Below are 14,388 nucleotides of genomic sequence, written 5' to 3'. Positions count from 1 at the left end.
CTTACGAACAAGGACAGTGTTGAAAGCCCAAATGAAGTTAGAAAATAAAACTGCAGTGGCTCCAAGCCACGCAGTTGTGCAGTTTTCTTCAGCAGAGACCATCAGATAATAAGATTGATTTTCTTACGTGCCTGTTCTAGAGACAATTTCAGACAAGTATTTCCAAACCTGGGCTGTGTGGCAGAGGCATCTTTGTGGAGAGGGGAGGGTCCCCCAGTGTGACCCGTTTGGATGTTTACGTTCTTACTTAGTTTGTAGAGACGCCCTCCACTTTACAGCCTTGGAGGTGGACCGGCAAGTGTAGGAGGAAGTTGCTGGCTCCATTTCCAGGCCCAGAGCTAAGCTGTGCTACGCAGGTGAAATCAGGTTACTGAGATCGCTCTGGTTTCCTTGGTGCCCCGGGAGGTTCAGTTATATTTGAGATTGCTAAGGAGGAGGAAAACCTGATGACGGCAGGCCTGTATTTTCCTTAGGGAGGGAGCGCTTTTCGATCCTCAGTTGAGGCTGAGGACCTGCCTCCTTGATTGGCGAGGGCTGACCTCCGGCCAGGGGGCTGAGTGACACTTTCTAACTGCTCCCAGAATCCCACAACCCAGCCTGGCAAGTTTGTCCTATGCCAGCTCTGGGTAATTACATCATGACTCCTCAGGCTCCCTGTCTGTTTTGTTTTTGCCTGTAAACACTGTAGCTAGGGTGACGAAGAGTTAGCTTATTGTAGAATGTGCTAACCACCTTTCTTCTGGCCGGAGGACAACAGGAAGGGCGTGTTATTTTATAAATGGTAGGGCGACCCAGTTAACTCCTTAATGTCTTTTTTCTTGGTTGCTGGTTTATCCAGTTTAAGCCCTGATGTCATTGGTTGATAACGTTTGTGTGCCAAGCTCTGTGCTAACTAGTTGAAAAATGTTATTTCCATGACAGTATTATAAGGTGGAGACTATTATCCCCATTGTACAGATGAGGAAACTGAGACTCAGAGAGGTAAAGTAGCTTTTCAAGGTCACACAGCTAGTAAGTGTGGGTTTTGGATTTTAGAAACCTATTACTGCTTATCATATACTGATACTGTAGCCTGAATTCTCTCCTAATACCATAAGTGAAAGTAGAAGATATTCTCACTTCCTGCCATTACCTGATATTCTGAGTCCGTCTTATGCTGTATGTCCCGCAGATATTGAACATCACTGACGAACTTCTGCCTGTCCTTTGCTTCATGAAACATGATTCTTAATCCGTGACCTGCATATAAAAGATAAATAAATATGCTGTGATATCATCCTTTGTTGCTTTGCCATATTTGGATTTCTCTTAGTATAATTGCTTTTATTCTCTTATTAATCTAATATCCATTGTTGGAAAGGCACAGATGCTCCTTTCAAACTGAAAGGACTCTTTGTATGGGTGTCGATGCCTTTACAGCCGTCTTGTTCCAGACATAAATAATGCAGCCACTTTCATGGGCTGGCTTCAGTGAGCCTGTTCTGGTTAGTCATAGGGAGTTAGACTGGCAGACACCTGATTCAGAAGCAGTTCTACCACACGACAAAAAAGAAAACCCAAGAACCTAGCTAACTCAGCAATGATCAAAGCTCTGAGCCCCTGGTGACTTAAATTCATTGACTCAACAAATGATCACACCCCTATTCCAACTCAGACACTCCGCTGGGCACTGGGGTACGGCGGTCGGCAAGATGACATGGCCCCGGCCTTTGTGTTGCTACCATCTAGCCTGGAAGAACGGCAATGAATGTTGCTGTCCTCCAGCCCTTCAGACTCCACATGACTTTCTCACATACTTGCTCCTCCTTCCCAGTTTTCTGAAGGAAATGTTGCCATCGACCAGCCGGCTGCCCGGCCAGTAACCTGGGCAGTTTTCTTCACACTTCCTTCTCCTGCCCCATCTATATAAAAAACAAGTCCTGATGATTTTCTCCCCTGAGTATCCCTGGAATCCATCATGATCAGAGCATGGGTACTGGCGTGAAACTCTCTGGGTTCAAATCCCAAGTCTTTGAACATTGACAAGTGGACCCTGATGGTGATAAGTGCGATGGAGCAGAACTACGGGGTTCTCTGAGAAAGTGTCATTGGGGGAGGGGGAGGCAAGGTTTTCCTTAGGAAATGACACTGGGTTTGCTAAGGAGTGAGCTGGGCCAGAAGTGGAACAGAGAGGATCTGGGACAGAAAGGACAGCAGGTACAGAGGCTTCAGGGCTTCAGGGGCTGGTGCAGCTGGAGCAGAGAGAGGAGAGAACAGTAACGGAAGGGCTGTAGGATAGGCAGGGGCTGGCTCACGAGGGGCCTTGGAGGTCGTGATTCAAAGAGTCATGTAAAGCCACTGGAAGGTTCCAATCGGGGGAGGACATGATTAGATTTACATGTTTAAAGGTCCCTCCAGGGAATTCCCTGGCGGTCCAGTGATTAGGACTCCACGTTCTCACTGCCAAGGGCCTGGGTTCAGTCCCTGGTCGGGGAACTAAGATCCCACAAGCTGCAGGGCGCGGCCAAAAAAAAAAAGAGGTCCCTCCAGCGGTAGTACAGAGACTGGATGGAGTGTGAGGGCGGCGGAGGACGAAGGGAAGTGGGTGGGCCACTGGGGATATGTTAGACTAATCCCGTTAAGGTGGTGCCCAGACTTGGGTCTCAACGCGGGAGGGAGGGAGGGGGAGGTATTGAGCCTCTGGAAGTGCTATGTACTGGTCTAAACATTTATACATATTAGCTCAAGCAATCTTCACAGCCACACTGAGGCAAGAAGTATATCTCTAGGGACTTCCCTGGTGGCGCAGTGGTTAAGAATCCGCCTGCCAATGCAGGGGACACTGGTTCGAGCCCTGGTCCAGGAAGATCCCACATGCCACGGAGCAGCTAAGCCCGCACGCCACAACTACTGAGCCTGCTTTCTAGATCCTGCGAGCCACAACTACTGAAGCCCGTGTGCCATAACTACTGAAGCCCGTGCACCTAGAGCCCGTGCTCCGCAACAAGAGAAGCCACTGCGATGAGAAGCCCGTGCACCGCAACGAGGAGTAGCCACGCTCGCCACAACTAGAGAAGGCCTGCGCACAGCAAGGAAGACCCAACGCAGCCAAAAATTTTAAAAATAAAATAAAAAAAGAAGAATTATATCTCTGTTTTGCAGACGAGGAACCTGAGGCACAAAGGGATTAAGTAACTTGCCTAAGGTTACAGAACTGGTAGGTGCAAGTGTTGGGGTTTGAACCCAGAGAGTCTCATGCCAGTGCCCACGCTCTAATCATGATGGAATCAAGGGATACTCAGGGCAGGGAATCATCAGGAGTTGTTGATAATACGAATGGGATGGGAGATGGAGGCCCAGGTTACCGGCTTGGGCAGCTGGCTGGTCGATGCCAACATTCCCTTCAGAAAACTCGCAGGGATGATCAAGTTTGTGAGAAGGTAATGTGAACTTTGAAGGGGCTGTGGGACAGCAAATGGAGATGTTAAGTAAGCAGTTAGACGTAGGGCTCTGGAGCTGATTAGAGAAGAAAAGAATTGGGCATTGCTGGCATTTTGGTGACAAATGAAGTTGAAGGCAGGATGGCTATTGAAGAAAGGAGGACGACCCAGGACAAAATTCTGAGGACCACTGGATCTTAAGAACAGGTAAGTAGCAGAAGAGGAGCTCTGGAAAGAAGCCAGAGAGGCAGGAGGAAAACTGAGAATCAGGTGGGTGCAGTTTCATAGATGCTGTCAAGTGCAAGCTTCAAGGAGGGGAATATTAATAACCTTGGTGAGAGCATTTAGTTGCGTGACGGGGCTGAAGATAGATTGCATTGAGTTGTGTAAATGGGAGTAAGGACGTGGAAACGATGCTTTCAAGAAGTTTGTCTCTGACTGGTGTAGTCTAAATTTATGACCAAAACATTGAGTTAGTAAATGGCACTGTTCATAGTGAGTCTACTAGACCTCATCTATAAGGTCATCAAAGGTCCCACGCTATTCCTGCTTATTGTCAAGTGAAGCTCTTTCATTTATTTCTACTTTTTTTTTTTTTTTTTTTTTTTGGTGGTACGCGGGCCTCTCACTGCCGTGGCCTCTCCCGTGGCGGAACACAGGCTCCAGATGTGCAGGCTCAGCAGCCATGGCTCACGGGCCCAGCCACTCCGCAGCATGTGGGATCTTCCTGGACCGGGGCACGAACCCGTGTCCCTTGCATCGGCAGGCGGACTCTCAACCACTGCGCCACCAGGGAAGTCCTATTTCTACATATTTTTTTTACTGAGATATAACTGACATATAACAATATATTAGTTACAAGTGTACAATGATATTTGCATGTATTGCAAAAGGATCACCACAGTATGTCTAGTTAACATCCGTCAGCCACATAATTACAATTTTTTTCTTCTTGTGATGAGAACTTTTAAGATCTATTGTCTTAACAATTTTGACATATACAGTATTATTGACTATAGTTACCATGATGTACATTACATCCTCGGTACTTATTTATTTTATAACTAGAAGTTTGTAATTTTTAGCTTCCTTCAGCCATTTCACCCACTTCCTACTCCATGCCTCTGGCAGCCACCAGTCTGTTCTCTGTATATTCTCTGTATCTATGAGTTCGGTGTTTTGTTAGATTCCACATATGAGTGAGATCATATGGTATTTTGTCTTTCTCTGACTTATTTCACATAGCCCTCAAGGTCTATCATGTTGTCACAAATGCCAAGATTTCCTTCTTTTTTTAATAGATGAATAATATTCCATTATATATACACACCACATTTTCTTTATACATTCATCAATTGCTTCCATGTCTTGGCTATTGTAAATAATGCTGCAGTGAATATAGGGGTGCATATATCTTTTTGAGTTAGTGAATGTTTTCATTTCCTTTGGGTAAATACCCTGGAGTGAAACTGCTGTATCACACGTAATTCTATTTTTAATTTTTTGGAGGAAACTCCATACTGTTTTCCGAAATGGCTGCACCAATTTACATTCCCACCAACAGTGCACAAGGGTTTCCTTTTCTCCACAACCTCGCCATCACTTGTTATTTCTTATCGTTTTGATAAAAGCCATTCCAGTAAGTGTGAGGTGATATCTCACCGTGGTTTTGATTTGCATTTCCCTGATGATTAGTGATGTTGAACACGTTTTCATGTACCTGTTGGCCACCTGTGTATCTTCTTTGGGAAAAAGTCTGTCCAGATCTTCCGCCCATTTTTTAAATTGAGTTGTTTGTTTACTATTGAGTTCTTTATAGATTTTGTATATTAACCCCTTATTAGATATATGATTTGCAAATATTTTCTCCCATTCTGTGGGTTGCTTTTTCATTTTGTTGATGGTTTCCTTTGCTGTGCAGAAGCTTTTTAGTTTGACGTAGTTCTACTTGTTGATTTTTGCTTTTGTTGCCTTTGCTTTTGATGTCACATTTAAAAAATCATTGCCAGGACCAATATCAAAGAACTTACTACCTATGTGTTCTTCCAGGAGTTTTATGGTTTTATCTCTTATGTTTAAGTCTTTAATCCATTTTGAGTTGATTTTTGTGTACAGTGTAAGATAGGGGTCCAGTTTCATTCTTTTACATGTGGCGGTCCAGTTTTCCCAACACCATTTATTGAAGAGGCTGTCTTTTCCCCATTGTATATTCTTGATTCCTTTGTCATAAATTAATTGACCTTATATGCATAGGTTTATTTCGGATTCTCTATTCTGTTGCAGTCATCTGTGTGTCTGTTTTTCTTCCAATATCATACTATTTTGATTACTGTAGGTTTGTAATGTAAGTTTGAAATCAGGAAGCGTGATCTCTCCAGCTTGGTTCTTCTTTCCTACACATACTTTTTAATGACAGCCATGTGAGAGGTGCTGCTCTAGGTTCTGGGGAAACAGCAGGATAAGACAGACAACATCCCTGACCTCAAGTGTCTACATTCTATAGCTTTCTTTCCCTTTTCCGGTTTGTTTTTGTTTTCCGTTTGTGCAGATATCGGCAGAATCAGGTTGCACCTGACTCATGGTGGCCCAATGTCTGGTCTGGTCACTATGAACTCTTAAAAGGTTTATCATGAGCCCCAAACAATACCATCTAAGAACTTGTTCTGGTCCCTTGGGGAATATTTTCTCTCAATTATAGAAGGTTGGTCTTTGTGAGTCAGAATCTAAAACTACATTCTGATAGGTAGTTCCACAGATGACACACAAAATCTAAATTTTGTCTCTGAGCATTTTAATAGTCATTTATGGAACTCTACTTTAAAAGACCACTTTTAACTTTTCATGTGAATTTGTACCTGCATAGAATAAAGTTATGTTCCCACACTTTTCAGAAAACGATGGTGTTAAAACCGGCAGAAAGATGGACCCCTGCTGCTACTGTTGGAAAGAAAAACCTGTCTGAATATTAATCAGGGAGAGCACATAAGGATTCATAATGAAAATATGTTAATGGTCACTAAGGGAGCACATCCCAGAGTCCACTTGGATGATACATTTTGGTTACAAAATTAACATAGAAAAAAGCCAGCTAATCTATCCTGGCTTTAATGTAGTGTAATTTTAAGGAGGCTTCTACATCAAGAGGCATGAAATCACTTTGTCTAAATAGGCAGGAAATAACACTATTTGAATTACTCCTTGCTAGGTTACCTCTGACTTCACAATCACCGAACAAATAAAGGACTTTAAAATTGCCTGCAAAAGTCTCTTTGCCCTCCCATAAACTCTCTATTATTGTACTCTACTGTAAAATGAATATTTAGAAGCATCATGGTGCCACATTTAATCTCTTAAGTACGTCAGTGCTTTGTGGGATTAAACAAATACTCCAGGCCCCAAGGAAACAGATTATTAGAGACAGATCAAGGAGATAGTAGGTAGATCACCACAGTTTAGGCAAACATTCTCAAGTGTCACTTGAACTTCATACTATACTTCAGGTTTAAAAACGGACCAGGAGGAACAAGAAACGGAAATAACTCTATGGAAATAAATCCACATGAGATCATGCTTAATTCGTGGATCTCAGCTTTGTGGCCTTCCTCAACCAGATGGCCATTTGAAGCCAAAAAAAATTTTTTTTCTTAGCAAATACAGACAGGTGGAGGGGAGGAGAGTGGTAATAAAATGTGGGCAGGGCGCATGTTTCTAAAAGAGCATTCTGTATTCTCTTCCGTTTCTCACCTTTGAACTGCTTTTCAATTTACTATCCACTCATGGTTATGCACGCTTCTGTTTTAAGTCTCTGGTGATGATGTGCCAATTTTGTCTTTTAGAAATCTACATAAGAAGCCATATTAAATGAGGGAGAGGGAGCAGGAGAGGAGAAGGCAGGAGGAGGCATGTGGGAAAGGAAGTCCTGCTTTGCTGGAAGTGAGAGTGAATGATTCATCTTGGCCTCAAAATTCTAGGGAGGAATATTCTAAGAACTTTGTGACATATGTCTTCCTCTCTAGTGTACACTTCCCATGAATTCAAACTGAATTTCCCTAAGGAGAACAAAATCTGATTGCAGAGTATATTTCTTTCAGTTCTCTAAAAAGCAATCATATGCGCTGTCTTTCTGTTCTATGGCTACGTTTGTCAAACGAATTGATTGGAAGGGAGTTCATTTTGTTAACAATCAAGCGATTTCACTGTTTTCTTACCGTGTTCTCATATTAGAAATGTTCGTTAAAGTGAATATTTTGTTGGTTCAGTTATAAAGAAAAATGTAAGTGTAAGCCCCTCTTTCGGCGGAGGGTTCCTTTGAACCAAAATCTAAATGGCTATATTTATACCTGACTATCAGGTTTATAAATTACCCCCCCTTTCCATAACTGGGTGCTGGGAAGAAGCATTGCAGGAGACCTTATTCATCCTTTTACACAATTAATATTAATTAATATGTAATGACAAAGATTACAGAATTTGTTTAGCTTTCAAAAATCTTAGAACTTTGAAAATCTGAACAAAAAATAAAGTCTGAAGAGTTTTTAAATCTTAACTTATAAAAATATTTTGAGTTATAAGCCACAAAGATGAGTGATTTGGGCTCAATCTTCCTAACACTGTACTCCTGAGAGAATACTGTGACCAAAGAAAAAGACGGGGTAGATGGTAGATTGGTTCCATGCAATTTGCTTAGGAAATCAGGGGGCGGGGTGGGAGGTGCTGTGCTATAAAGGGCTTATGAGAAAAGCTCTTTGGCGGTGACTCTTCATTTTATTGTGTAACCGTGAAAGAGCTGGGCGGGCATACACTGACCATCAAGTCCAGAAGAGAGACTCAACGTGTAATTCGTTAACTTTGGGACTGGGCCGGGATGTCACAGGCTGGACAAGCAATTCGACGCTCTCACAATATCGATAATTTCGCACTCAGGAGCTGGAAAGGCCGTGATCCGTATACCTCTCCTGGACCTGCAGAAAAGGGTAGTCTGCGGGGAAGTTATGTACGTGAGGGGCCGCTGCCAGGGTGCAAATAAATGATCATAGAGCCCCCCAAACCTGTCTCTTTGAGCCAGAAAAATACGGAGGCTCTGGTCAGCCGGAAGGAGGGAGCGGCCAGGCTCCCAGGCTTCAGGCCCGATTTCCCTCCAGAATCGTAAAAGTCGCAAGGAGAGGTGGTCCCCCCGCTACTGCCCCGACTTTCTCGGAGGATCAGGCGGGGGCAGGGTTGGGGAGGGCCGGGCCGAACCGGGCCGTTACCTTTCGGGTCAGTCTTTTCCCCCTGCGAGGGGCTAAAGGGGCCGAGGGGCGGGGCAGGCGGACTGGTCCAGGGCGGAGGAGCAGCCCATCAATCGTGCGGGGGCCGTCCCTGTGCTCCTTTTCCTTCTCCTCGCTCTTCTCCCTTCCCTCTACCGGCCCCTCTTCCTCCTCCTCCTCGGAGGCAGTTTTTAGCGGCGGTGGCCGGGCTTTCTAGGGGCGGAGGCGGTGGGGGCGGCTGCCTGGCGTCCTCCCGTTTCCTTGGCAACCCGGTCCTCCTCCCTCGCGCGGGAGTGGGGGCGGGGTTGGGCTGCGGCCAGGCGGTCCCGAAACCGGACGTGGGCGCTGCGCCGGTTGCCTTGGGAACTAGTCGGGATGCGGTCGGGAAGGCAAAGCGGTGATGGCGGCGAGCAGGAGGAGGCGGAATGGCTTTGTCTTGAAGTCCAAAGCCCAGATATCGAGGCCTTCACTCCTGCCCCGACTCAGTGCTGTGCTTTACAAAAAATGAGATTAGAAAACGTGAGGGGAAAGTATTTTTAACTGAATAAAATAATATTAAAGGCAATACACTGATAGAGGAGGGAAAGAGTGCAGCCCTGCAGTTTGAGCTGTGCAGGGGATCTCTGAAATATCTGATCCAACATTAAAAGGAAGAAATAAATAATTAAGGGAGGCACCCCATCAGTGGCAGAAACGAGACAGGAACCCAGTTATATCTTGGTTATCAGTAATCTTGGCTGCCTTTCCCAAGGTAGGAGGTTCTTAGAGGCTTAGACTAGTGCCCACAGGTTTAGAAAGCAGGCACTGGAACCTGTGCTAGACACACCCTCTGCCAGGTTTATTTCTGTCTGTGGTTTTCACAGGCAAAGATGACTCTCTTTCATTTATTGTGCACATTTAGGCACTTGATAACTTGCCAACTGGTGTCAAGTTAGGGCATTTTTGACTGGGTAGAGAATAGGGAGAAAGGAGAATAGAAATTCTTGGACCTTTCATCAGTGCCCAGAATCCCCAGGTGTCTGTGGTTTGGGTGTCTTCTCAGCAACCCACAAACCCAGTTGACGTCCATGTCTCCTGCAGCATCACACCCTTCTTTCTATTCTTATCACCACCGCTCTAGTTTTGGGCTGCATGACCTTTTAACTGGATTATTAGAAGGGCCTCCTATCCACACCCTGGGCCCCTGTCTTCCACACCCTATCGCCACCATTTTCCCTGTTCCATAATCGGCATAGATCCAATGTCATTGGCCCCATGTTATGAAGCTCTCAAAATTCCTTGCTCCCTGGGGAGTGAAATCCCTTCCCCAGGGCTCACATTCTTGGTTTTCCTCATTCAGCACTTCTTCAATCATACTTCAGCCAGATGAGACTCTATTACACACTGAATATTACTCCCTGACTTTATATCAACTTCTAAGGCATATCCTGAGCCAAGCACAGCCCAGATCAAATGTACTTAGGTGAAGTGTTTGTTTTGGGCACTTTGTCGTCCAAACTTTATTAGTCCTTCCGTAACTCCTAGTACCTTTCCGTCTCCAGTAGCCCAACCCACATTCTGTTCTTGTTCTCAGCTAGCTATCGAGTAATTCTTATTAAAGCATCAACTGATAATTGAAGCATTAACTGGTAAGTACTAACCTAAGACCTCTCCCCATGGTTTGTGCTTTTCAAAAGGAAATGCTTAAAAACGCAGAATCTTTAAGACACACTGCATTGAAACTATAATAGTGAAATGGTAGGTAGAGAGTTTGTTCTGTTGGAGCTAGGCCCCCCCTCAAATAAAAATAATTATAACGATTAATGATTAACAGAGAAGGAAGTTGAAACGCAGGTGAGATAGTCGAAGAGAAGTGACCTGCCCTAGGACACATGGTAAGTGGCAGATCAGGGCTCAAAAGCAGGGCTTCTAGACTTCCCTGGTGGTGCAGTGGTTAAGAATCCACCTGCCAGTGCAGGGGACATGGGTTCGAGCCCTGGTCCGGGAAGATCCCACATGCTACAGAGCAACTAAGACCATGCACCACAACTACTGAGCCTGCGCTCTAGAGCCTGTGAGCCACAACTACTGAGCCCACGTGCCACAACTACTGAAGCCTGTGCGCCTAGAGCCCATGCTCTGCAACAAGAGAAGCCATCGCAATGAGAAGCCCGCGCACCGCAACAAAGAGTAGCCCCTGCTCGCCGCAACTAGAGAACGCCCGCACGCAGCAATGAAGACCCAACACAGCCAAAAATAAATAAATTTATATATATATAAAAAGCAGGGCTTCCCATTCCCAAATCCCTGATGTTACCTACCTAGTAAGAAAAACATCTTGGTACATATTGGACCCAGATTTTTCTCCTTCTACTTCAACATCTATATAAAATAATAGTTTCTACCTCAAAAGGTTGCCGTGGGGATTCAATGAGACAGGACAAGTGAAGCACTTACCATCATACCTGGTGTACCGGAAGCACTCAGTAATCAGTAGCTTTACTTTCTGAGGCATATTTTAAGATTTTATTTAATGCGTATGTGTGTCAATCATACATTTTTAAAGATTTTTAACTAACAAAGTTTGGAGACATCACTTCATGTCTCAGTTTTAAACTCTTCTACATTTCCAGTGTTTCTGAAAATTAAGTTCTATGAAAAGCACCATGGTGCCCTTGAAAGAGGGTGAGAGTGCCAGAGGTCAGCCTGTAAAAAGTTACTGAGCAACTCCTGGTTCAGTGTTCAGTGAGTAAACTTGAGCTTGGCATGTAAATTGCCAATAAGATTCGTTCTAGCTTTAAAGAGCAAAATGCCAAGAAAGTGAAATATTAAAGTGAGGAAGAAACACAATTCCTGGTTGGGGAAAGGATCCTACTCTTCATTGCTCTTTGCACGGTGTCCCTAATAGGTGATAAATAAATTAAGGAAAAAAAACCAACTTAAGTAGATAATAGATTCTAATGACTGAGATGTTTGGTGTTTGCAAATAAGTGTCAAGAAATTTTTCAGTTTAATCTAAGAGTTCTGCAAAGGGCAACTTCAAGTATAAAATTTCAAAAGTAGACTCTGTATTGGGTTTTGGAAATCACATTTTTTTAAAATTTATATTTTTGGCTGCGTTGGGTCTTCGTTGCTGCACGCACGCTTTCTCTAGTTGCAGTGAGCTGGGGTTACTCTTTGTTGCGGTGCGCAGGCTTCTCATTGCTGTGGCTTCTCTTGTTGCAGAGCATGGGCTCTAGGTGCATGGGCTCAGTAGTTGTAGCTTGCAGGCTCTAGGGCGCAGGCTCAGTAGTTGTGGCGCACAGGCTTAGTTGCTCCACAGCATGTGGGATCTTCCTGGACCAGGGCTCAACCCCGTGTCCCCTGCATTGGCAGGAGGATTCTTAACCACTGTGCCACCAGGGAAGCCCTGGAAATCACATTTTTGAGGGCAATGTTGAGCTCATTGCAAAGAGGAAGCTGTGCAGAGGGGTAGCTATGCTTTCTAAGCCTCCCAAGTGTTAGGCACCTCATGAGACCTGGCCCAGCTACTCACTTGATCTGGAACAACCCATGCTCTCTTTGTCCACTGAGTATTTCCTCTTCCTAAGAGAGAGTCTAACTAGGTCGCTTTGTCATTATCCAATCAGGAGCTCCCCTGATGGGCATAGAGCTTCAGGCCAAGTGGCCCCAGAAGGAGATGGGCTCCGTCATAAACAACATGGTCGTTTTTTTACCTGGGCCTCACTGTGACTAACAGGCTTCTGTTCTCATCAGCTGAGGCCAACGAGGTGACGTTGCCTTCATTCAATGCACAGGCTATGTGCCATGGCAGATTGCTTACAGATAGAATCTCTAGGAGTGGCTTTCCTGAGAAGGGGACTGTGGGCACGTCGTTCTTTAAAGCTTCATGGATTCTCCTCCAGAACCCCTCTGGGTAGGGGATTCATCTGATTAATTTTAAAAAAAATTTTTATCAAAGTTTAGTAAATTTACAATGTTGTGTTAGTTTCAAGGGTACAACAAAGTGATTCCGTTTTTTATATATATATATAAAAATATATTCATATATAATATATATATTCTTTTTCAGCTTCTTTTCCATTATAGGTTATTACAAGATATTGAGTATAGTTCCCTGTGCTATATAGTAGGTCCTTGTTGTTTACCTATTTTATATTCAGTAGTGTGTATATGTTCATCCCAAACTCCTAATATCTCTCTCCCCCACAGCCCTCCTATCCCCTTTGGTAACCGTAAGTCTGTTTCATCCGATTAATTTTTAAAACTAGCTAACGGCTTATTGAATATGGCATGGGCTGTTGTGACATTCTGCATTCATCCCATAGAGATAATTTGGCCAGACTGTGGGTATGCAATGTGATCATCTCAACGTCACTCATTAAAAGTGCTCCTTTATTGATGTAATTAAGGTGGCTGGAGAGCCTAGTAGGCTGTTTAAAGGTGAACCCTCTAGGCTATGTATACATTTTGATGGAAGTCACTGAAGACCCAGGATTGGGTCCTTGGTCTTTTAAGATCAGAAATGCCATTTTAGTTAATTCAGCGCTGATCTTTATAGGAACTGATTCCCAGTAATTCCACTCAGCAGAGACTAAATGTCCTCCACCTGACTAAGCTGATGCTTTATCCCAGAGACTAAAGCTGGCAGCTGACCAGCCCTGGTCATATGCACAAGGTACTTCCTCCTGGTGGAAAGGCATCCCCGGGAGATCAAATTAAAGATCTGAAGGTTCGGTGAATATTGAATTAAATCAAAGGGGATTGAGTGTTCTTGAGTGATATATCTAGCAGGCTGAGGAGGATTTAAGGAATAAACTTCCTTCCCTCCAGAGCTGTTTCAGTCTGGATAACTGATTTGGACTATTCACCTCAAAGCTTTAGATTTTTTTTTTTTTTTTTTACCCCATTTTTGTTTCAGTTAACTGCCTTTTTACTCAACTTTACGGGACCATATCTCTTCCACTTACGCCATTGACAGCATAGTTTGGAATTGAGAAGCCCTGGGTTTGAATCTCATCGATGGCCCTTGCTGTATGCTAGTGAACAACTTTTATCCCTCTTCACACCTTGAGGTCCTCATTGGTACAATGGGAACAGTCAGAGCCTCCTCACCAGCTTGGTGAGGATTAATGAAAGAGCAAGTGCAAAGTTTCTGGCCTTGAACCTGCCACATGATGGCTTCTTCAGCAAGTGGTAGCTGTCATGATTATTTGTATTATGTAGACCTAATTCTCCTTGTTGAAGTCTGAGGATACATCAAGGTACATCACCCCATGAATTTATAAAACATCTCCAAAAGCTTGTTATTTTTTTTAAAATGTTAATCTTATGTTGCTAACATCATGGTGGTTAATTTTAGATTGATATTTTTTTTTATCCTGAATTTCAGAGAGTGACATTTTGTGACCTCATACCTAATCGTGAGGGTGTGTCCAATTTGGGGCTTGCAGCCATCCGTGAACTATTTGAAATTTAGTAATGCCTGCTGGGCTTTCATAGGTCAAATATTTGAGATATGATTCCCTTGTAGAATAAAGTAGACTCTACTAGAGATTGGCAAACTCTCTACAATTAAGTTTAAAACAGCATGTCCTTTGGGGGATCCCTTAGAATTTTCCTCATTTGGAATTGTAGCCAGTCTGTTGTGCTGTTTTACAAAGAGAGAGCAAACTCATTAAAGTTTGCTGGGATATTTCTCAAGAGTTCAAACAGGCTGTGATTTCTTTATCCATTTTGGAAGC

General features: G+C 43.9%; 1 protein-coding gene across 1 annotated transcript in view; it reads right to left on the bottom strand.

The window, feature by feature from the left end:
• The window catches only part of MARCHF10 (membrane associated ring-CH-type finger 10), a gene marked incomplete at its 3' end in the record, with an annotated part of 82,821 nt that extends 81,593 nt beyond the window's left edge, over nt 1-1,228 (bottom strand). Inside the window, exon 1 of the mRNA XM_082860782.1 lies at nt 1,133-1,228. Within this exon, the coding sequence (XP_082716908.1) occupies nt 1,133-1,222 (90 nt within the window). The 5' untranslated portion in view covers nt 1,223-1,228. The remainder of the gene's footprint in view (nt 1-1,132) is intronic.
• Nucleotides 1,229-14,388: the final 13,160 nt, after the last annotated feature.

This window comes from Leucopleurus acutus, assembly GCF_964270905.1.
Source record: "Leucopleurus acutus genome assembly, chromosome: 19".
Lineage (NCBI taxonomy): Eukaryota > Metazoa > Chordata > Mammalia > Artiodactyla > Delphinidae > Leucopleurus > Leucopleurus acutus.
The sequence above is the reverse complement of the archived record's forward strand: the minus strand, read 5'-3'. Positions and strand labels throughout refer to the sequence as shown.